Source organism: Scyliorhinus canicula, chromosome 6 (assembly GCF_902713615.1).
Source record: "Scyliorhinus canicula chromosome 6, sScyCan1.1, whole genome shotgun sequence".
Taxonomy (NCBI): Eukaryota; Metazoa; Chordata; class Chondrichthyes; order Carcharhiniformes; family Scyliorhinidae; genus Scyliorhinus; species Scyliorhinus canicula.
In genome coordinates this window covers 23,018,250-23,041,844 of record NC_052151.1, presented here as the reverse complement: position 1 = coordinate 23,041,844, position 23,595 = coordinate 23,018,250, and the positions used below count along the sequence as shown (strand labels likewise).

Sequence of the window (23,595 nt, the reverse complement as noted above, 5' to 3'; positions counted from 1 at the left end):
CGAGCTGTTCGTGAGCTGGCCAGTGCAAACACCATGTGGTAGCTAGAAAGTCTGGTTAGGCTAGTACCAGGTCTCCAGTCAAATCAGCATAGTGTCAACCCACAGTTGAACGTGCATAATAGTTTAGACGTTAAATAAAATCGTGTTGCATCTTATAAAGTGTTGGAGGTCTGTCTCTCGCTACACTGCATCAAGTGCAGTCCACATGGACTCAGCCTGCCCAACACATCACTCCCCTTGGTCCACGGTGCCCCCGTTTTGGCAGGTACAACCGGGCTCCCCACCGGCTCAGCTATAACCATTGCAATTCGATTGTCTTATTGTGGTAATGGCAAAATAATTTTTTTTTAAATCTTTTAATTGGCTTTTCTCATAGGCAATATATAAATGTAAGCCTGAGTTTGCTCACAAGTCGTGTACTGCATGAGGACCATCACTCACTCCACCCTTGGGGCACCAGTGGCTGGCCTGGCAAACTGTGGCAGACAGTGCAGCATTTCCTCTGGGGCTACCTTCAACTTACCTCTCCGGCACCAGCGTTTAACACCGCGTTGATGAAGGACATTATTGCAGTTTTGAGGTGCACCTCGTCCCTGTACTTTCCAGTACTTCTGTCCAACTCGTGCAGTAAAGTCTGAAATGGGGGAAAAAAACATTGAGTTTATGCATGTTTCAGCATCGTCCAAAGATTTGTTCATAACCACCATCCCATATCCTCTTGAGCCCATTGCGTATTGGTGGGCACAATGTCTTATTGATCAGTAGACATGTGGCAACAAACATTTAACTAACAATCCAGACGGAGCATTTACCCCCCATCTCTTTGACCAAACGTCTGATCACCCATCCTCATATCGCCACATGTGGCTCAGTGTCACATTCTGCTTGGTGTCTTTCCCATGGAACACCTTGGGGCTTTGCTTCCGGGGATAGATTGGAGACACCCGGCTGTTTTGCTGAGAGAGGGCAGGATTCGGAGGAGATTTGATAGAGGTGCTCAAAAGCCATCAAGGGCCTGGATAGAACCGCGAACGGGAACCTGTCCCCACTGGTGGGAGGGGGGAGAACCGGGAGGAGACATGGGTTTAAGGTGATTGGCAAAAGAACCTGTGGACACAGGGTTGATTGAACATTACACCCGCCACGTGGATTGTAGCAGACTGGTTCGTCAGTCGGAGTAGCTATAGAAGGATTAACAGTAGAGGTGATTCCGAGTAGAAGAATTGTTAATAGTTTAATAAACGTGTTGAAGTTATCTCCAAGTCTGAACCTTCCTTTGTCAGAGCGCACATCAAGGAAGCAGCTTACGCTATGCCAAGAGCATTAAAAAACAGAACCAAAGGCCGTGAAGGGCGTTAGGATCTGGAATGCACTGCATGAGAGCGTGATGGAGGCAGATTCAACTGCAGCTATCAAAAGCATGATTTTTTTTTTAAAGTATTTTTATTGAAGCATTTGCAAAATTTTTATAACAATATGAAACAAAACAATAACATAAACATCAACATGGTAAACTAGACATTTCCCACCCAACCCCTTCTGTACATCCCTTAACCATATTGCACCTACCCCTCCCCAACCCCCCCCCCCCCCTTCTGAATGCTGCTTCCGCTGACACTGTAATTTTCTCCGGGAAAGTCGATGACCGGCTGCCACCTCCAAGAGAACACCAGCATTGACCCCCCTCAAGGCAAACTTTACTTTCTCCAGCTTGAGAAACCCAGCCATGTCACTGACCCAGGTCTCCACACTTTGGGGTTTTGAGTCCCTCCACATTAAAAGGATCAGTCTCCGGGCTACCAGGGAGGCAAAGGCCAAAACGGCGGCCTCTTTCATACCCTGAACTCCCGAACCTTCTGAAAAAGCCTGATTATTTGAAGAGGAAAATAAATTGCAGGCCTATGAGGAAAAGGCAGGGGAGCGACACCAAGTGAGCTGCTCTAACAGAGAGCTGGCATGGACAGGATGGGTGGAATGGCCTCCTTCTGCACGCTAACAATTCTGTGATTCTATAATTTTATCACCTCATAAAGGCACTACATAAATACAAGTTGTGGGAAATTCAAACCACAAATCGGCAAATTAGGAATGGATTTGTTAAAACTGGCGATTTTGGGAGGTCATGTGATGTGAGCGCAGCAGCGACTGGATTTTTGCGAGCTCCAGCTCTGCTCATCTTTGTTTTGATCCTTTGTGTCTTTTTTCGCGTTTACATGGCTTTCGCTGTGTACCAAGATTTGTTGGTCAATGTTTCAGCGCTTTTGACTCGAGGCAATATGCTATAATCCTCGCTGCGGCTGGAGGGGGTTGTGATGGGGCCTGGTCTTTGATGGCGCAGTTGCCTTTGAGATGTTTGCCGCCCTGATGATACGGTGCCCACTGACGGATGATGGCTGCTAGCAATGAAGGTGATCCATCTGATTTTTCCCGACTAATGGAAACATCCTCTCCACGCCCACTCTATCGCGGCCTCTCAGTATTCTGTTAGTTTCAATAAGATCCCCCCCCTCATCCTTCTAAACTCCATCGAGTACAGACCCAGAGTCCTCAGCCACTCCTCATAAGGCAAGCTGTTCATTCCAGGGATGGTTCTTGTGAACCTTTTCGGGATCCTTTCCAAGGCCAGCACATCCTTCCTTAGATACAGGGCCCTAAACTGCTCACAATACTCCAAATGGGGTCTGACCAGGGCCTTATGCAGCCTCAGAAGTACATCCCTGCTCTTGTATTCTAGGTTTGTGCACAGTTTCTTTATCTTATTATATCCTTGGGGGAGGGTGCTGGAGCTGGGGGAGGGTTGGAGGGTAAGATTAGATTTGTCTTCGCTACCTTTGAGAACGGCCCCAATAGTCAGAACTATATATTTTTTTGGCTGAGCCTTTTTCTTCTGTAGGCCCAAGTGGATTGGATATTATCTTCCTGCAGACTGGGGTTTCTTGGACATCCCTATTGGAGGGAGTTGGTCATTTCTCCTGATGTGGGTAACCCTCTCTGACTGTTCTAAAGGTTGGGGCTCTTGTGAGTGAAGAACAGCAAAAACTGAATATCCTTTATTTGGTGGTAGGTGGTGTGTCTAGTTGGGTGGTTCCTCCCAAGAGAGTTTATTTTTCCTCTTCTCTTGTTGGGGTGTTGGGTTGGTCCTGTATGTGCATTGGATGGTTTGTGAGGGTAGGGAAGAGGTGTTGTGTCCTGTTCAGGATCAAACTGGCTTGGTTTTGGAGGCGTGCAAGGCCTGGGGTATCATGGGAGTCCCTGGACCCAGTTCTCTGATCTTTCTTTTTCTCTGTATGGTGGTTAGGATACGATAGGCCAAGCTCCGCATCGCGGTGAGTATCCTGTGGCTCCTTGGATGGGAGTACCTCCTTTGGGGGTATCTTGGAGGAGTCCGGTGTGGGGGGGTCGACATCCAGAGAGGTGAAGATTGGGAAAAGGTCTAAAGCCTGTGTCCAGTAATTATCCTTATTTGTCTTGTCCTGGGAGTTGAAAGGGGCCCATTTGGCAGTGGGATGTCTGGTTATCAGCAAGTCATGATATCTTAGGAGGTGGCTTGTGGGTCCGAGGAGTTAGCTCTGACAGTTTTTGCTGTTCTTCTGCACATTCTCACCGTGTCTGCGTGGGTTTCCTCCAGGTGCTCCGGTTTCCTCCCACAATCCAAAGATGTGCAGGTTGGGTGCACTGGCCATGATAAATTGTCCTTTAGTGTCCCAAAAAAAAGGTTCAGTGGGGTTACAGGGATAGAGTGGGCTTGAGTAGGGTGCTCTTTCCAAGGGCCGGTGCAGACTCGATGGTCCGAATGGTCTCCTTCTGCACTGTAAATGTATGATTCTATGATTCTTCTTCACTCTTCTTCCTACTTTGAGAGGCTTTGCGGGAGCGTTGCTTCCACTTCCCTCTTCATATCGGTACCTGTGTGGGGTGGCTGTGATGTGGTTGGATAGTGAATCTTGGTGTCATGGTCACTGTCCGTGTGGAGTTTGCACATTCTCCCCGTGTCTGTCCGGGTCTCACCCCCACAACCCAAAGATGTGCAGAGTAAGTCATGCTAAATAGTCCCTTAATTGCTGTGCTAGTGATACCTATAGTTATCTTCCGTCATTTGTTTGTTTGAAGTGAACTGGTTTGTAAAAAATCACGTGGTGACAGGATCGCATGTGGACAGGATCGCATGTGGACAGGATCGCATGTGGACAGGATCGCGTGTGGACAGGATCACGTGAGGACAGGATCACGTGAAGACAGGATCACTTGAGGACAGGATCATGTGAGGACAGGATCATGTGAGGACAGGATCATGTGAGGACAGGATCACATGGGGACAGGATAATGTGATGACAGGATTATGTAAGGATAGGACCTCATGAGGACAAGATCATGCGAGGACAGGATTATGTGGAGACAGGATCACATGTGGACAGATTTACATAAGGACAGGATATAGGGAGGGTAGCATCACAAGACTAGGGGACAGGGTCAGATGAGGACAGCATCGCATGAGGGGAGGATCAAATGGAGCAGGATCACATGAGGATAGGATCACATGAGGATAGGATCACATGAGGACATGATCACATGAGAACAGGATCATATGAGGACTGGATCGCATGAGGACAGGATCACGTGAGGAGAGGATTATGAGAGGACATCAGTATTTGAGCTCAGGATCACATGAAGACAGGGTCACATGAGAACTGGATTGTGTGAGGACAGGATCGTGTGAGGACAGGAGCACGTGGGGACAGGATCACATGAGGACAGCATCACATGAGGACAGGATCGTGTGAGGACAGGATCGTGTGAGGACAGGAGCACGTGGGGACAGGATCACATGAGGACAGCATCACATGAGGACAGGATCGTGTGAGGACAGGATCACGTGGGGACAGGATCACGTGGGGACAGGATCACAAGAGGACAGGATCACATGAGGACAGGATCACGTGAGGGCAGCAGCACGTGAGGGCAACAGCACATGAGGACATGATAATGTGATAATAGGACCACCTGAGGACAGGATCACATGCAGATAGGATCAGATGAGGAGAGGAACACGTGAGGAAGGGTCACGTGGGCACATGATCACGTAAGGACAGGTTCAGGCGAGGACAGGATCGTGTGAGGACAGGATCGTGTGAAGACAGGATCATGTTAGGAAAGGATCACATGAGGACAGGATCGTGTGAGGACAGGATCGTGTGAGGACAGGATTGTGTGAAGACAGGATCATGTTAGGAAAGGATCACATGAGGACAGGATCAAATGTGGACATGATCACGTGAGCTCAAGAGCATGTGAGGACAGTATCACATGAGGACAGGACCATGTAAAGTCAGGATCATGTGAGGACAGGATCACGTGTGGACATGATTATGTGTGGACAGGACACCATGAGGACAGGACCACATAAGGTCAGGATTACATAAAGTCAGGATTACATAAGGGCAGGATTACATAAGGTCAGGATTACATAAGGGCAGGATTACATAAGGTCAGGATTACATGTGGACAAGATCACAAGAGCACAGGATCAAATGAGGACAGGATAACATGAGGAAAGAATCTTGTGAGGACAAGATCATGTGAGGCCAGGATAATATGAGAACAAGATCACGAGAGGACAGGATTGCACAAGGATGGATCGTGTGAGGAGTGGATCGTGTGTGGACAGGACCACATGAGGACAGGACCACATGAGGACAGGACCACATGAGGACAGGATCACATGAGGACAGGGTCACATGAGGACAGGGTCACATGAGGACAGGATCACATGAGGACAGGGTCACATGAGGACAGGATCGTGTGAGGCCAGGATTATGTGAGGGCAGCATCACATGAAAATGAAGAATGAAATGAAAATCGCTTATTGTCACGAGTAGGCTTCAATGAAGTTACTGTGAAAAGCTCCTAGTCGCCACATTCCAGCGCCTGTCCGGGGAGGCTGGTACGGGAATCGAACCGTGCTGCTGGCCTGCTTGGTCTGCTTTAAAGCCAACGATTTAGCCCAGTGAGCTAAACCAGCTCACTTGATCATGTGAGGAAAGGATTGTCTGAGGCCAGGACCGTGCGAGGACAGGATCACATTAGGAAAAGATCTTGTGAGGAAAGGATCATGTGAGCAAAGAATCACATGAGGACAGGATTGTGTGAGGACAGGATCGCATGAGGACAGAATGACGCGAGGACAGGATCATGTGTGGACAGGGTGACATGAGGACATGAGCTGTTGGTCTTTTTTATCTCCGCCATCGCCTCACCTCTTCTCCTCGTGCCCTTATTATTTTCTTTATTACTTCTATTGTTTGTATAACATCTGTAACATGGTGTAAGCTTCCCAAGGTTTCACAGCAGCAACATATTCCAACATTGTTTGACAGCCACTCACAAAAGATGATTATAGGCCAGGAGAGGTAGATTACAAGGTGGGTGGGAACTCCAGAGCATCGGGCCTAGAAAGCTAGAGGCCTAGTCACCAATGACGGGGCAACGAATACCAGGAATTAAAAAAGCTGGAGGAGGTTCGAGAGAAAAGGAGGAATATGGCCACTGAGGGATTTGAAATCAAAAATGAGAATTTCAAAAGTTGCCAAACCTTCCAGATGTCATTGTCCGGTAATCAAGGGCAGGATCCCTGGCTTTTCCCGTCACTCCCAAGGAGGACCGGGCAGGAAATTGCCGTATTTGTGTTAATTTTTACCAGTAGGATCAGATTTTGATTACGTCACAGCTCACTGATTCGACCATGGTCAGGAAGAACAACCCACACCCAACGGGTGCTGAAGGAAGGCCTGTATCTACCAGGCCATCTCCACAACATGCTGACATTGGCCCTGGGGATGGAGGATTTGAAAGTTTTGTTCACTGTCTAGGGTTTGAATTACAACCCGGATTGGTGGAATGATAGGGGCATGCTTTAAGCGAGAAACAACGTTATCCTCTGATTTAAGAAAAAATATTGGAAGTTGCTTTGTTCAGGAGGGGCTTCAATGACAACACAAATTTCCACTGGGTTCACGTTAGATTGTGGCCCTGTAATTATTTATGTGAACCCAAGAGGTTCGAACAAGATTGAATCTGTCAGCTGCTGGTAACACATGAGCATTTAAGTGAAGTCTGTTTCCGTTAGCGAGCGGCCATTTGCCAGGTGCCGCTGCTTTAGATCAACCTGAGGAACTGAGCTGACTTCCAAAAGGGGAGCAACCCTACGCTGTATCGGTGGCTGTATTCGGGACAGGAAGGTCGGTCTTACCTGGAAGCGAGTCCTCTCTGCTGCGAAAATCTGGTAGTGCAACATTGCTTGCAGCACTTTCTTGTGCCCTCCGGGTACCAGACAAACGGCACCCAGAATCTCCAGCACTGCAATCTTGGTCTTGATGTTCTCCGACCTGAGGCTGTGGGAAATGATGTTGATGCTCTCCGGGTGAGCCAGAACGTGGGCCCGGCCCTGGGAATTGTTCATCAGAGCCTTGATGCACCCTATAACGGATGTGTGAATGCGGCTCTCTGACGTGTCAAAGTCCATGCTTCGGAGAAAGTTCAACAGGCACGTAAGCCCATCCAGTTCGATGAATCGCATCACAAACCTGCAGGCCCAAGCGTCGCAAAGTTAGCGCATTGCTCTGTTTCCCTGCCACTCCTCCCCCCCCCCCCTCACCCCGGTGCCCCTCCCCCCACCCCACCCCCAGCCAACCTTTGCCCCATTTTCTCCGACTCCTTTGGGGCTGGGGGCACTGTCTCGCCGGCTGCCAGCCCAAGAGGCTCTTTTTCAGTCACATGAGCACAGGCGGCCGACTAAACCTGGCAGATAATGGCACAGTGGTTAGCACTACTGCCTCGCAGCACCAGGAGCCCGGGTTCGATTCCGGCCTTGCGTGACTCTCTGTGTGGAGTTAGCAAGTTCTCCCCGTGTCTACGTGGTTTTCCTCTGGGTGCTCTGGTTTACTCCCACAGTCCAAAGATAATTCTTAAAAATTAAAATTCTTTCACGGTGTGTGAACATCACTGGCAGGGCCAGCATACATTGCACATCCTTGATTGCCCCTGGTGGTGATTACAAGGTGGTGCTGGAGATTTATTAGCCCTCCTCTTACAAACCTTCAGCAAGTCCTCTCTGACGTGCCTCTTTTCATGGTTGAAGAGATTAAGCTTAACTGCAAATCATTAAAATAAAAACCTTCCGGTCCAAACGTTTTGAACTCGGATTTGAACACTGGAAACCTGTGGAACAGAGGGCCCCTGCAAGTGACGGAGCTGAACTGCTGCCCCATCACCTTCCCCAGAAACAGAACGGAGAGAAAAGATTTAGGGAGTATTTTTTTTTGTTAATTCGTTCAAGGAATGTAGGCATCACTAACTGGGCCAGCATTTATTGCCCATTTCTAATTGCCCTTCAACTGAGTGGTTTACCAGGCCATTTCAGAGGCCATTTAAGAGTCAACCACATCACTGTGGATCTGAAGTCACATGTAGGCCAGACCAGGTAAAGATGGCAGATTTCCTTCCCTAAAGGGCACTAGTGAACCAGATGAGCTTTTACGATAATCGACAAAGGTTTCATGGCCACTTCATTCCAGAGTTTTGTTGAATTCCAGTTCACCGTCTGCCCTGGTGGGATTTGCATGACCCTGGATGTCTAGATGACTACTCCAGTGATAATACCACTGCGCTACCACCTCCCATAATAGGATCAAGCCCCCTTTCCCAGATTGTCCCCCATAGAATTCCAGACGACCGAGTACAGGAGGAACTGTCAGGGGCTCAAAATTGGAGAAAAAGTTGGAAGGAAGATGGCTGACAGGATGTGAGAAGGTAATCTGCACATTCTCCTCGTGTCTGCGTGGGGTTCCTCCGGGTGCTCCGGTTTCCTCCCACAAGTCTTGAAAGACGTGCTGTTAGGTAAATGGATATTCTGAATTCTCCCTCCATGTACCCGAACAGGCACCGGAGTGTGGCGACTCGGGGCTTTTCACAGTAACTGCATTGCAGTGTGAATGTAAGCCTACTTGTGACAATAAAAATAATAATTATTGTTCATGAAACTATTTTTCTTAACACAAGAAAGGGGTCTCACCTGTTATTCCGCTTAATAACCTGATTTCTATATTCTGCATTATGATTATCGAGTAAGGCCTTCCGTGGTATGCTGAATAGCAGGAAAGAAAATGTCGCTTTGGTGAATTTATTATTCCACCTCAGTTTTAACCTGTTCATCAGCAGTAGGGATATAGCACGGTTGCCTGGCTGGCTTTGTATGCTTTGTGGCTTTGTACCAGCCTCCCCGAACAGGCGCCGGAATATGGCGACTAGGGGCTTTTCACAGTAACTTGATTTGAAGCTTACTTGTGACAATAAGCGATTTTCATTTTTCGGTTTTATTTTTGTTTGCTATCATCTCTGGGTATTCCCTCGATCGGGGCTGCGGATCCACTGCTGTGACGTTACTGGAAGGTCAATGGAAATGCATTTCACGGGGGTACCTGGGATTTCCAACAAAGCCATGGAGGCCAATTGGAAGACGCACACCCCCCCACTACCCCGACCCCTGCCACCCCAAGGGAATTCTTGCCAGTGGAATAAAAGCGGACAGCAACAATCTCAGAATGAAGGGCATCAGGCGACGAGCGTGAGGTAAGCCTGATATTACATCAATGGAAAGGACAGCCACAGCAGACATACAAGTGTTTGACAAGTGGCTACAGAGAGATTGCCTGGAGGTGCAAAAAAACATTAGCAGCAGTGGTAGCAAATAACAGCTCGATTAATCCCATCAGGGGGAAAGTGGGTGGGAGATGGCTGTACATGCAGGCTATACAGGGGAGTGAAAAGTTCTTGGGATGCATAGGAAGTCTTAAGACAACAATATACAGCGGCACATATGCTGCAATAACCTGCTCGCAGACGGTCAGTTTATATTCTGCCAGGTCCTGAACTCACTCAGCTCCTGTCCTCATTTCGACCTTGGTCTAAATATGGATAAAAGAGCTGAACTCCAGAGGCAAGGGAGGGTGACTGCCTTTGACGTCAAGGCATAGATGGAGAGTTGGGCGGAGAAATGGCAGATGTAGTTCAATCAGGGCAAATGCGAGGTGATGCATTTTGGAAGATCCAATTCAAGAGCGAACTATACGGTAAATGAAAAAGCCCTGGGGAAAATTGATCTGGGTGTTCAGGTCCATTGTACCCTGAAGGTGGCAACGTAGGTCGATAGAGTGGTCAAGAAGGCATACGCCATGCTTTCTTTCATCGGAAGGGATATTGAGTACAAGAGTTGGCAGGTCATGTTACAGTTGTAGAAGACTTTGGTTCAGCCACATTTGGAATACTGCGTGCAGTTCTGGTCGCCACATTACCAAAATGATGTGGATGCTTTGGAGAAGGTGCAGAGGAGGTTCACCAGGTTGTTGCCTGGTATGGAGGGTGTTAGCTATGAAGAAAGGTTGAGTAGATTAGGATTATTTTCGTTAGAAAGACGGAGGTTGAGGGGGGACCTCATTGAGGTCTACAAAATCATGAGAGGTATAGACAGGGTGGAGAGCAAGAAGCCTTTTTCCCAGAGTGGGGGACTCAATTACTAGGGGTCACGAGTTCAAGGTGAGAGGGGAAAAGTTTAAGGGAGCTATGCATAGAAAGTTCTTTACGCAGATGGTGGTGGGTGCCTGGAACGCATTGCCGGCGGAGGTGGTAGAGGCGGGCACGATAACATCATTTAAGATGTATCTAGACAGATACATGAATGGGCAGGGAGCAGAGGGATACAGATCCTTAGAAAATAGGTGACAGTTTTAGACAGAGGATCTGGTCGGCGCAGGCTTTGAGGGCCGAAGGGCCAGTTCCTGTGCTGTAATTTTTCTTTGTTCTTTGATCTTCATGACGTCAAGGAGCCCGAGCAAAAGTGAAGTTAATGGGAATTGGGGGTAATTCGCCGCTGATTGGAGCCATGCCTGGCACAATGGAAGATGGTTGTGGTGGTTGGAGGTTAATCGTCTCGGCTCCAGGACATCACGGCAGGAGTTCCTCGGGATAGTGACCTTGGACCAGCCATCTTCAGCTGCTTCATCAATGACTTCCTTTCCAAGATAAGTTCAGAACATAGAACATAGAATATACAGTGCAGAAGGAGGCCAGTCGGCCCATCGAGTCTGCACCGACCCACTTAAGCCCTCACTTCCACCCTATCCCCATAACCCAATAACCCCTCCTAACCTTTTTGGACACTCAGGGTAATTTATTTATCCTGCACGTCGTTGGACTGTGGGAGGAAACCAGAGCACCCGGAGGAAACCCATGCAGACACGGGGAGAACGTGCAGACTCCACATAGACAGTGACCCAAGCAGGGAATCGAACCTGGGACCCTGGCACTGTGAAGCCACAGTGCTATCCACGTGCTACCATGCTGCCCCACGGGATGTTTGCAGATAATTGCACTATGGTGAGCACCATTCGCAACTGCGAAGATAATGAAGCAGTCCATATCCAAATGCAGCAAACTTGGACAATATCCAGGCTTGGTCTGACAAGTGGCAAGGTACATTTGCACCACACAAGTGCCAGGCAATGACCATCTCCTACAAGAGAGGATCTAATCATCGTCCCTTGGCATTCAATGGCATTACCATTGCTGAATCCCCTAACAACATCCTGGGGGTTAGCACTGACCAGAAACTGAACTGGACCAGCCATATAAATACTGTGGCTACAAGAGCAGGACAGAGGCTAGGAATCCTCATCATGAACCTCACTTCCTGACCCTCCCAAAGCCTGTCCACCATCTACAAGGCACAAGTCAGGTGGGCAGCACGGAAGCAAAGTGGTTAGCACAGTTGCTTCACAGCTCCAGGGACCCAGGTTCGATTCCCGGATTGGGACACTGTCTGTGCGGAGTCTGCATGCTCGGCCCGTCTGCGTGGGTTTCCTCCGGGTGCTCCGGTTTCCTCCCACAGTCCAAAGATGTGCAGGTCAGGTGGATTGACCGTGCTAAATTGCCCTTAGTGTCCTAAATGGCTAGGTGGGGTTACTGAGTTATGGGGATAGGGTGAAAGTGTGGGCTTAAATGGGTTGCTGTTTCCAAGGGCCGGCGCAGACTCGATGGGCCGAATGGCCTCCTTCTGCACTGTAAATTCTATGATTCAATGAAGTCAGGAATACTCTCCCTTTGCCTGGATGAGTGTAGCTCCAACAACACTCAAGGAGCTCAACACCATCCAGAACAAAGCAGCCCTCTAGATTGGCATCACGAATATTCATTCCCTCCACCACCGATGCACAGTGCCAGCCGTGCGTACCATCTACAAGATGCACTGCAGCAACTCACAGAGACTTCTCAGAAAACACCTACATACCCTACCATCTCGGACTACAAGGGCAGCAGGCACAAGAAACACCACCACCTAGAGGTTCCCCTCCAAACCACCAGCCATCCTGACTTGGAAATATATCTCTGTTTCTTCACCGTCGCTGGGTCAAATCCTGGATCTCCCTCTTGGCCAGCACTGTGGGTGTGCCTACTCCTCAGGGACTGCAACAGCTCAAGAAGGCAGCTCACCACCACTTTCTCAAGCGAACTGAGGGATATCTAACGAGTGCTGGTCGAGCCAGCGACACCCACATCCAGTGAATTAATTTTAAAAGTGCTTCCACCACATCCTCCAGGTTCATTGGGAGGGCTGTTGAATAAACACTAGTGTCCTTTGAAGCCAGATCCACAAGCATTCAGGAAAACCTCCTAAAAGATCAACCGCAATAGACTGGACGCAATGTCCTTTTCTTTTCCAAGATGGCGCCGGAGCAAGGCGCTATCTCTGCAAAACTCTGCGACCAGCCTGAACGGGTACGCCACTACAGTAACTGACTTCATTAGTAAGTGTGTAGAAGACTGTGTGCCAAAGAAACAAATCCGCGTGTTTCCCAACCGGAAACCCTGAATGAACAGGGATATCCACTGTTTGCTGAAGTCTAGGTCTGAGGCATTCAAGTCAGGCGACCCTGACCTATACATGAAAGCCAGATATGATCTAAGGAGATCCATCAAAGATGCCAAAAGACAGTACCGGAGCAAGCTCGAGTCCCAGGCTAGCCACACGGACCCCCGCCGACTATGGCAAGGTCTGAAAGACATAACGGGCTACAAGATGAAGGCATGTAAAATTACCGGCTCCAATGCACCCCTCCCTGATGAGCTCAACGCATTCTATGCCCGCTTTGAGCAAGAGGTCAGCGATGGCGAGCCCTCCACCCCAGAAGCCACGGATGAACTTGTATCTGAGATCACCACTGCGGACATCAGAGCAGCCTTCTCGAAGGTCAACCTACGGAAAGCCACTGGCCCGGATGGGGTACCCGGACGAGCACTCAGATCTTGCACGGATCAGCTGGCGGGGGTATTCGCGGATATCTTCAAACTCTCTTTGCAACAATCTGAGGTCCCTATCTGCTTCAAGAAGACGACCATCATCCCTGTACCAAAAAAAGGCCAAGCATCGTGCCTTAATGACTATCGTCCAGTGGCTCTGACATCCATCATTATGAAGTGCTTCGAAAGATTAGTCGTGGCAAATCAACTCCAGCCTTCCGGATTGCCTTGATCAACTACAGTTCGCCTACCACTGCAACAGGTCCACAGCAGACACCATCTCCATGGCCCTGCACTATACCCTGGAACATCTAGATAACAAAGACACCTATGTCAGACTCCTATTTATCGACTACAGCTCAGCCTTCAACTCCATCATTCCTACGAAACTCATCTCCAAACTCCGTGGCCTTGGCCTCGGCTCCTCCCTCTGCGACTGGATCCTGAACTTTCTAACCCACAGGCCACAATCAGTAAAGATAGGCAACAACACCTCCTCCACAATCATCCTTAACACCAGTGCCCCACAAGGCTGTGTCCTCAGCCCCCTACTATATTCTTTGTACACCTATGACTGTGTGGCCAAATTCCCCTCCAACTGGATTTTCAAATTTGCTGATGTCGGATTTCAAACAATGACGAGACAGAGTACAGAAATGAGAATCTGGTGAACTGGTGCGACAATAATAATCTCTCCCTCAATGCCAACAAAACGAAGGAGATTGTCATCGACTTCAGGAAGCGTAGTGGAGAACATGTCCCTGTCGACATCAATGGGAACGAAGTAGAAAGGGTCGAGAGCTTCAGGTTTTTAGATGTCCAGATCACCAACAACCTGTCCTGGTCCACCCCAGGCCGACACTAAAACCCCACCAACGACTCTACTTTCTCAGAAGACTAAGGAAATCTGACATGTCACCTACGACACTCACCAACGTCTACAGATGCACCATAGAAAGCATTCTTTCTGGTTGTATCACAGCCTGGTATGGATCGGAAAATTCCGCCCAAGAAGTGGATAAACTTATTGGAATTGTCAACACACTGGAAGTATGAAGCAGTCAAGAAATTGTCAATGGAACGGTCAAGAAAGTTGTCACGCTGTCAAGGGAACTGTCAGTTCACAGTGTAACCTTAAAAGGTTATAAAGGTTGTGAATACAAATGCTTGTTGTTTTAAGGGATTAAGTATTCAATGAATCCAAATGTAGTGAAGGAGGATGTTTTAATCAATGAGCACGTTTTATAAATAGTGAATTAATCAATAGAAACTTAGAACTTACTTTATTTCCTCTGAGCATGGATCTTGAGGTCTGACCATGATGGATACCAGGGTGAGTTGGCATGGAGGGTGTAAGAGCAAAGTGTAGTGGGTGGGGGGATATGGGTTGGCATGAGTTTGTAGGATGAAATAAAGGAGTGGGTGGAGAGGCAAAGGTTGATACAGGGGGTATGAGGGGCCATAGGGGTAAATGGGGGACATGAGGTGGTATGGGTTGGCATGGAAGGGGCATGGGGACTGTGAGGGGGGTTGAGGGAATGAGGCTTGAGTGATGTTTTTTGTTTTATTGGTTTCCTTTGGAGCTGGTTCACTGAAGCCGGCCTTTTGCCCAGCCACTCTGTACCCGGCAGGCCCTGTACTGTCTCCGACCTGTATCCGTGAGCATTGGCCCTGAGCGCTGGTAACACCCGCCTGTTCTTCCCAACCCTTCCCCCACTATCCCCAGAGCCTGAACAAATCTCTGACCATCCAGGGCACCTTCTTGCAAGTCGGGTTTGTAGAATTAAAACCCTGTCACCCAACCCAAGAGTGAAAATTATTGGGGTGTGGAGAGAACGGGTCATGGAAGGTGTGGCCATTTGCTCCACAAGCGGAACATCACCAAGCAGCTCAGATTGTGGATGTGGCCACCCCAAGTCAGATTAGACTGAACTTCTGCCTCGAGAGATCCATTACCAAAAGCATCACAACCATTTGCACTGTGCCAACTGAGGCCAATGAGCAAATCGTTAACCTGCACATCAAGCGTCCCAATCATATGAATTTTTAAAAAACGTTCAAGAGGCCATAGATATTGGAGTCACACTGAGTTCAGGCTAACTGTTTTATGTACTATCAAGAGGCTTAACATCTAGCACAATAAATTGATTGACCATCAATGACTACGAGACGAATGGTGAACTATTGTCTCTTTACTGAGCTAGATGTTAAGCTTATGCAGCTGGAACCAAGAATGGGGGCAGCGCAGGAGAGCGTATACTTTTATACAGAGCCTGCTGGGTGGAGCCAGCAGGCCGGAATTTACTGTAATGACTGGAGTACAATGGCAGTACCGTAATACACGTGGTGTATGATCAGTGGTGTTTACCACACTGTTTTTTCACATGAAAGAGTTGAGGGGAAGGTCATGTCTGCTCAGTTCCCCACAGTTCTAAGATTGTGGATCAGAAGTGGCGTGGGCAGTGAACATCAAGTCGCTGGGTGCTGGACAATCTCCAGATGAGGTAAAGAGAGCAGAGTTTATGGGGTGGGTGAGGGTAGCCCGTTCCAACTTAGAGCTGAGGTAACAGTAACAGACATTTACACATCACCTTTAAACAAATAAAACAAGCCAGGAGTGTAATCAGACACAATTGGACGCCGAATCACGTGGAATGTATTACATTGGGTGACTAAAAGCTTTGTTAAAGAGCTGGAGTTTGAGGAGCAGCTTAAAGGTGGGGTTAAAGGTACAGTGAGAATTCCAGAGCGAAAACCAACAGCGGGGTGAAGGAAGTGAGGGAAGGCCCAAGATTTAACATTTATCCCACCTTAAATAAAGCTGCTGGAGACAACAGGATGATTTTTCCGGGGCCCCTGGGCCCGAAGACGGGGAAGAAGGAGGGTGGGAGGGGGAGGGCGGAAGAGGAATCTCACCCTCAACCCCACTAAGGCCAATTTAAATAGCTGAAAAATCTTTTTCAGAGCATGTCCATGTTGGAAGTCCCAATTTTCAAAGTAGTCGGCCGCTTACCCACACCTTCAGAAACCGACCAATTGGAGATAGGCAGATACACAGCGGGAAGCTAGTGACTGCCCCAGAACATCAACTGAGCTGCACGAGAAGGTGAGTTCACCAAGGGAGGACTGGGAACCTCCGAAGGGGGCAGAGAGAGTGAATACTCTTAAGATTCTGCAACCCCCTCCCCCAATTGAAAGGGCGGAATAGCAAACTAAAATACTGGCAGGAACAATATGGCAACCAACTAGCAATGGCAGCACAACGGTCAGATTCTGGGACCCATGACAATGAGGGGGAAACAGGCGGGGAAAGAAGAGGAACCACCAGGGCATCAAGAGGGTTTGAGAGGAAAGAGGGAAAAGAAAGCAATGGGGGCCAAACCCTCAATGCACCAATCCCATGAGCTATATACAAAAGCCCAGTGCCATAGGAGTCTGCATCTCGCCAGGCAGATCTGTGTCTTTGACATTGAAGGCCACACACCTCGCAGCACTGGCCGCCAAGCCCCACCAATAGCCATCAAACTCACTGTGGCCTTGACCTTCTTCACTTCTGGCTCGTTCAAGGAGCGACAGTGGACCATAGTGGCATCTCATAAATGGACGCTCGCCACTGAATCATGCATGTCACTGAATCGTGCACGTCACTGATTCCCGCTTTGCTAGAGCTGGGCAGCACATTATTCAATGACATACATGATCTTGCAGAGACCTCGCTGATAACATTCATTCTTAAACATCAGCGGGATGGGCCGATGGCGCTGTTACGTTACACAATGTTCATGCCAGCGACTGGCCTTTGTTTGGTATGCATTTCCCCAAGGATCAATTCAGAAAGCACCAGATCTGGAATCAAGAGAGACCCTCTTCAACCTTGTGAGGTGTTGACCTTTTCAACTGTAAGTCCACACTTGCAAATATGGTTTGCTTTGGACATGGTTGAAATAGCCAAAATTCCTCAGGATGTTTGGGAAGAAAAGGAAGCAAAGCTGGTGGCTGTTGGGAAATCGGTACTTGTCATGATTGATCTCCACTGCCAACAGAATCTTTCTGCTCTGGCATTCTCCCTTAATGGCCCACAGTCTGCTTGACATAAATGTGCATTCACTTAAACAGGCAGAATCAGTGGACGACAACAGCCCAGATACCAAGAATAAAACACGAACAGAGCTGCTTCCTCAGCATCAGATAGATTCTGATTCTGATTTTGTTTTATTTTAGCAAGTGGCGGAGGAGTAGAAAATGGCACTATACGGGTTGGTGCACACCACCTTCCGTGCCCACAGTGAGCTTCCCTGGCCGATCCCAGCCCCGGGTCACTGTCCGTGTGGAGTTTGCACATTCTCCCTGTGTCTGCGTGGGTTTTGCCCCCACAACCCAAAGATGTGCAGGGCAGGTGAATTGGCCAAACTAAATTGCCCCTTAATTGGAAAAAAAGAATTGGGTACTCTAAGTTTATAAAAAAATATGCATCCTTGGTAGTTCCCCCAATGACCTTAGGAAATCCCACACAATGAAGAGGGAATGAACCACGTGGGCACCAGTAAGGAATAAAACAAATTATAAAGAAGACTATATAAATTATAAAGAAGACTAAAGAACCTCTTTGGTCCCCCCCCCCCCCCCCCCCCACCTCTCTGTTGTCCCTCTGCTCTCAAGATTTCCCTCCCCCTTTCCAATTTTCCTGTGCTCTCTCAGTTTTCCCTCCCCCCCTTTGTATTCCCTCCTCCCAGTTTTCATCCGCGCTCTCAGAGTTCCCTCTCAGATTTCCCTCCCCTCCCAAATTTCCCTTCCCTCTCAGATTTTCTTCCCCTCACAGATTTCCCTCCCCATCCCGCTTCTGACTTCCCTCCCCTTTCAGATATTCCGCCCTACCCCCCGATATTCCTCCCCTCAGGTTTCCCGCCCTCTTCTCTCGCAGACGTCCCTCCCCACTCAGATTTCCCTCCCCCCCTCAGATGTCCCTCCCCCCTCAGATTTATCATTCCCCCCCCCCCCCTCTGATTTCCCTCTTCACCTCAAATGTCCCTCTTCCCTGTCTGATTTCCCTGTCTGATTTCCCTGTCTGATTTCCCTGTCTGATTTCCCTGCCCCTTGTCTCAGGGATGGATACTCCAGACTATTAATATTGGTGCAGTACCGACCCTATTTATTGTGGCTGAATTTAAAGAGCCAGCCGTGAGCCAGAAACACACAATAAAACATCGCTTGTGGTATCGGTAATTTTTGATAAGTGAAGTCCTGAGGCGCTGTTGGAAGCAGAGACGGCACTTTGCCCAGTATCCTGGCCAATAATCTCCCGTTCAGCTACACAACCAAAAATAAAATAAATAGTCATGAATTCCTTTTTATATTCAAACACGGGATGCCAGCATCGCTGGCTAAGGCAGCCATCGTTGCCCGTCCCTAATTGCCCTTGAGAAGGTGATGGTGAGCCGCATTCTGCAGTCCGTGAGGTGTAGGTACCCCTGCAGTGCGGTTAGTGAGGGAGTTCCAGCATTTTGACCCGGCAACGGCGAAGGAACGGGGGCAGTATATTTCCACGGTTGGGAGGGGAACATTTAGGTGGCGGTGTGCTTTGCATCTGCTTCTCTTAGTTTTCTAGCTTGTAGCGGTTCCAGGCTGGGTAAGGACGGTAGATTGCTTTCCGTGAAGGGATCTCAGTGATCCAGGTGGTTTTTTTTACGATAATCCGGTAGTTTTATGGTCAGCGTTACTGATGGTAGATTTATTTTTTTTTATTCCAGATTTATTAATTAACTGAATTTAAATCCCCCCCCCCCCCTCCCCCAGCTGTTACAATGGGATTTGACCTCATGTCTCTGAGGCCTCTGAATTACTAATCCATTCATGATACCAAAGTGCGACCGTTCCCAATAATTTAAAGTTGCCCTTTTCTACGTCACCTTCACGGACAGAATAATAATCACTGGAGAGGCATGGACGGGTAGGGTTTCGAGGGAGCTTTCTGCGAGGCTTAAGTGCAAATCAGCTTAATCATGCAAGTAGGCCTCAAAGCAAAGCTGTGCGGCTTTATACTTGATTTAATGCTTGATTTTCAAGCACTTAGCACAGCTTGCATCAGGGCCACTTTCTCTGCGAACTGCCCTGTGTTGTGAAGGCAGCAGGGAGAAGAGAGATTTGTAAGCGTCTAAAGGGTAAAATGAACTCAGAAGGAAAAGCACAGATTCCTATCGGTAAATTACAGGGCATTTTGAAAATAAATCTTTCGGAACGGAAGACCTTTTGGAACGACTGCCGTCTCTTGAGGGGCGGTGGGGGGGGGGGGAGGAAGAAAAAAAAATACAGAGGTGGGACCAATTGAAGCCGATCTTCCGTGAAATGGAGAGGACTAGTTGGAGGGTGAAAAATACAATAAGATAACAGGGCCTGAGAAACAAATGGTCAGCGAGCGACTATCCATTGACTGAAATGGAAATAAAATTGAGAGAGATATAGAAAGGGTTGTTGATTTTCTTTTCGGTTTAGAAATAGGAGCCGAGGCAGGCCAGTCAGCCCCTCGAGGCTGCTCCGTCATTCAATAGGATCATGGGCAGCACGGTGGCGCAGTGGATAGCACTGGGACTACGGCGCTGAGGACCCGGGTTCGAATCCCGGCCCTAGTTCACGGTCGGTGAGGAGTTTACACATTCTTCCCGTGTCTGTGTGGGTTTCGCCCCCACAACCCGAAAGATGTGCAGGTCAGGTGGACTGGCCACGCTAAATTGTCCCTTAATTGGAACAAATAATAATAATTCAATAGGATCATGGCTGATTTGTTTCGAGTTCCACATTGTCATATATGCTCGATTACCTTTGATTCCCTCGCCCACAAAGAATCTATCAACCTCCACCTTAAAAATATTCAATGACCCCCCTCCTCCAGCAGGGATGTCACCCTGTTTATACGGGCACACATCATCGCGAGCTACCTGATTGTTGGAAAGGGCCCAGTAGTACTCAGAGCTGTAGATTTTCCAAACAGTTATGGTTCATAGATATGCCAATGACACAGGCCTCGAATTCCACAGTGCCATGTAGCTGAACTAATTTTATTCCGATTAATGTGCCTTGAGCTCCACATTAATTCTTTTCTGTAATCAGAAGGCATGGGGCCTTGTCCAGATGCTTCTGTGTTTGCTGAACTCGGCTCAGCGCCGAAAGGGTCAGCGGGGTCTGGGACCCTTGTCAGGTGGAAGCCCGGCCTAGCCCAGGCACGGTGGTCCACTTGAGAATACGTTTCCTGACAGTTGCCATCTGAGTTTTCCTTTTCCGACAGATTCTAACCCTGATAGGGATGTGGTTCCACGAAGCATTGACTCCAACAAGGGTTCGCTGGGTTGAATGGCCTGTTTCTGTCTTGTGCATTCTCTCTAATTCTCAAGAGAACAGCAAGGCTTGACTCGGCAGAGAGTGAGCCTTGTTCTCCTGGCATACTAAAAACTGAGTAACCCTATCTGTCACACAGCTCTCTGCTCACTGCAGCGTTTATCCCATTACAGCAATTTTTATGGTCACAATCAATAAATTCCTGCTTCCCGCCCGAGTGCAAGTTTAATGAACATTTCACGATTTTACTGGTACAAGAGAAGGCCTAGTTTATGGAAGCAAACCTGGTCTTTGTTGACGGACATACGTCTTTCAAAGAAAAATTGTCCTCAGGGTGTGGGTGGCAAGGTTGGAATGAACTGCCCATCGCGAACTGCCCGGGAGAAGAAGATGCTGAACCTTCTTGAATCGCTACAGTTCAGATGGTGAGGGTTCTCCCACCTGGTGTGCTCTACCCAGTGACAATGAAAGCAATGAAGGCTTTTGGCCGAGTATGGCAACAAGGAGCCCGAATAAAATTACAGTCAATGGGAATTGGGCAAACTCTCCACTGGTTGGAGACATACCTAGCACAAAGGAAGATGCCTGTGGGAGCAGGGTGGGCAATGGGAGGGGGGTGGGAATTGGGTGCAGCGTGGGCGATGGGAAAGGGCTGGGCGTTGGGAGGGGGGCGGGCGATGGGAGGGGGTGGGCGATGGGAGCAGGGTGGGCGATGGAAGTGGGGTGGCAATGAGAGGGGGTGGGTGATGGGAGAGGGTTGGGCAATAGGAGGGGGTTGGTGATAGAAGGGGGTGGGTGATTGGAGGGGGTGGGTGATGGAAGGGGGTGGGTGATGGGAGGGGGGTGGGCGATCGGAGGGTGGGAGATGGTGGGTGGGCGATTGGAGGGGGTGAGCGATGGAAGAGCGGTGGGTGATGGGAGAGGGGTAGGCGATGGGAGAGGGGTGGGTGATGGGAGGGGGTGGGCGATGGGAGGGGGTGGGCGATCGGAAGGTGGGAGATGGTGGGTGGGCGATTGGAGGGGGTGAGCGATGGAAGAGCGGTGGGTGATGGGAGAGGGGTAGGCGATGGGAGAGGGGTGGGTGATGGGAGGGGTGGGCGATGGGAGGGGGTGGGCGATGGGAGGGGGTGGGCGATGGGAGGGGGTGGGCGATGGGAGAGGGGTGGGTGATGGGAGGGGGTGGGCATTGGAAGGGGGGTGGGTGATGGGAGGGGGTGGGCAATGGGAGGGGGGGTGGGCGATGGGAGAGTGAGTGTGATGGAAGGGGGAGTGGGTGATGGGAGGGTAGGAGATGGTGGGTGGGTGATGGGAGGGAGTGGGTGATGGGAGGGGGTGGGTGACGGGAGGGGGTGGGCGATGGGAGAGGGGTGGGTGATGGGAGGGGGTAGGCGATGGGAGAGGGGTGGGTGATGGGAGAGGGGTAGGCGATGGGAGAGGGGTGGGTGATGGAAGGGAGTAGGCGATGGGAGAGGGGTGGGTGATGGGAGGGGATGGGTGATGGGAGGGGGTAGGCGATGGGAGGGGGTAGGCAATGGGAGGGGGTGGGTGATGGGAGGGGGTAGGCGATGGGAGGGGGTAGGCGATGGGAGGCGGGGTGAGCGATGGGAGGGGGTGTGATGGAAGAGCAGTGGGTGATGGGAGGGGATAGGCGATGGAAGAGTGGTGGGCGATGGAAGAGTGGTGGGTGATGGGAGGGGGTGGGTGATGGGAGAGGGGTGGGTGACGGGAGAGGGGTAGGCGATGGGAGAGGGGTAGGCGATGGGAGAGGGGTGGGTGATGGGAGAGGGGTAGGCGATGGGAGAGGGGTGGGTGATGGGAGGGGGTGGGCGATGGGAGGGAGTAGGCAATGGGAGGGGGTGGATGATGGGAGGGGGTGGGTGATGGGAGGGGGTAGGCGATGGGAGGGGGTAGGCGATGGGAGGCGGGTGAGCGATGGGAGGGGGTGTGATAGAAGAGCAGTGGGTGATGGGAGGGGATAGGCGATGGAAGAGTGGTGGGCGATGGAAGAGTGGTGGGTGATGGGAGAGGGGTGGGTGATGGGAGAGGGGTGGGCAATGGGAGGGGGGGTGGGTGATGGGAGGGGGTGGGCGATGGGAGAGGGGTAGGCGATGGGAGAGGGGTAGGCGATGGGAGAGGGGTGGGTGATGGGAGGGGGTGGGCGATGGGAGGGAGTAGGCGATGGGAGAGGGGTGGGTGATGGGAGGGGGTGGGCAATGGGAGGGGGGGTGGGTGATGGGAGAGTGGGTGTGATGGAAGGGGGGTGGGTGATGGGAGCGGGCTGGGTGGGAAAGTTGGCGACTATTCTTGGAGATTGAGTCATTCCGGAGTGCACAGGTTGATCCCATGCACCTACTAATGTAACACTGAATGAACAGTATCGGCAGCAGCCTGGGAACAGATTACTCAATCTTAGCCAATAACGTGTTTCACAGGAAGGCAGCAGAGGGAGAGAGATAGATGGAGATAATATATAAAAAATCATTTCAAAACATTTGCCACATTGAAGAACAGATTGAGAAGTCTAATAAATTACTTTACAAACCATGAAAGAAATGTATCTGGTTTGTGGTCCTTATTCCGTTCCCTCTCATATTTTTACCGTATCTGAAATGGGCTGCAATTTGTAGATTGAAAAAGAGCACGCTTGGATTTGGGAGGCCTTTAAAAAGGAATGCGATGAAATCTTGAATCGAGATTGTCACCTCATTAAAGCACTGTGGCAGTGACAACACTCCCATCAGACATTACCACAGGTGGTCAGTCAACTCTCTGCCTCCCTCTAGTTCCTCATGTCCGCTGTCAATAATGCAGCACTAATCGGCTCTGTGTAGGGTGTGTAACAGAGCACCAGTCTGGAGGGGCAGCGGATTATCATCTGCACTACACCAACAATCCTGGCAGGAGGCTGTTGTAAAAGGG

General features: G+C 49.7%; 1 protein-coding gene across 4 annotated transcripts in view; it reads right to left on the bottom strand.

Annotated features, from left to right (window-relative positions):
- Positions 1-23,595, bottom strand: part of daam2 (dishevelled associated activator of morphogenesis 2) — a 370,882-nt gene that overhangs the window by 122,541 nt on the left and 224,746 nt on the right. For all 4 annotated transcript variants that reach the window (XM_038799044.1, XM_038799047.1, XM_038799048.1 and 1 more), the window contains exons 6-7: positions 7,247-7,580; positions 524-634 (exon numbers count right to left, since the gene is read on the bottom strand). In XM_038799044.1, the coding sequence (XP_038654972.1) occupies positions 524-634; positions 7,247-7,580 (445 nt within the window). The remainder of the gene's footprint in view (positions 1-523; positions 635-7,246; positions 7,581-23,595) is intronic.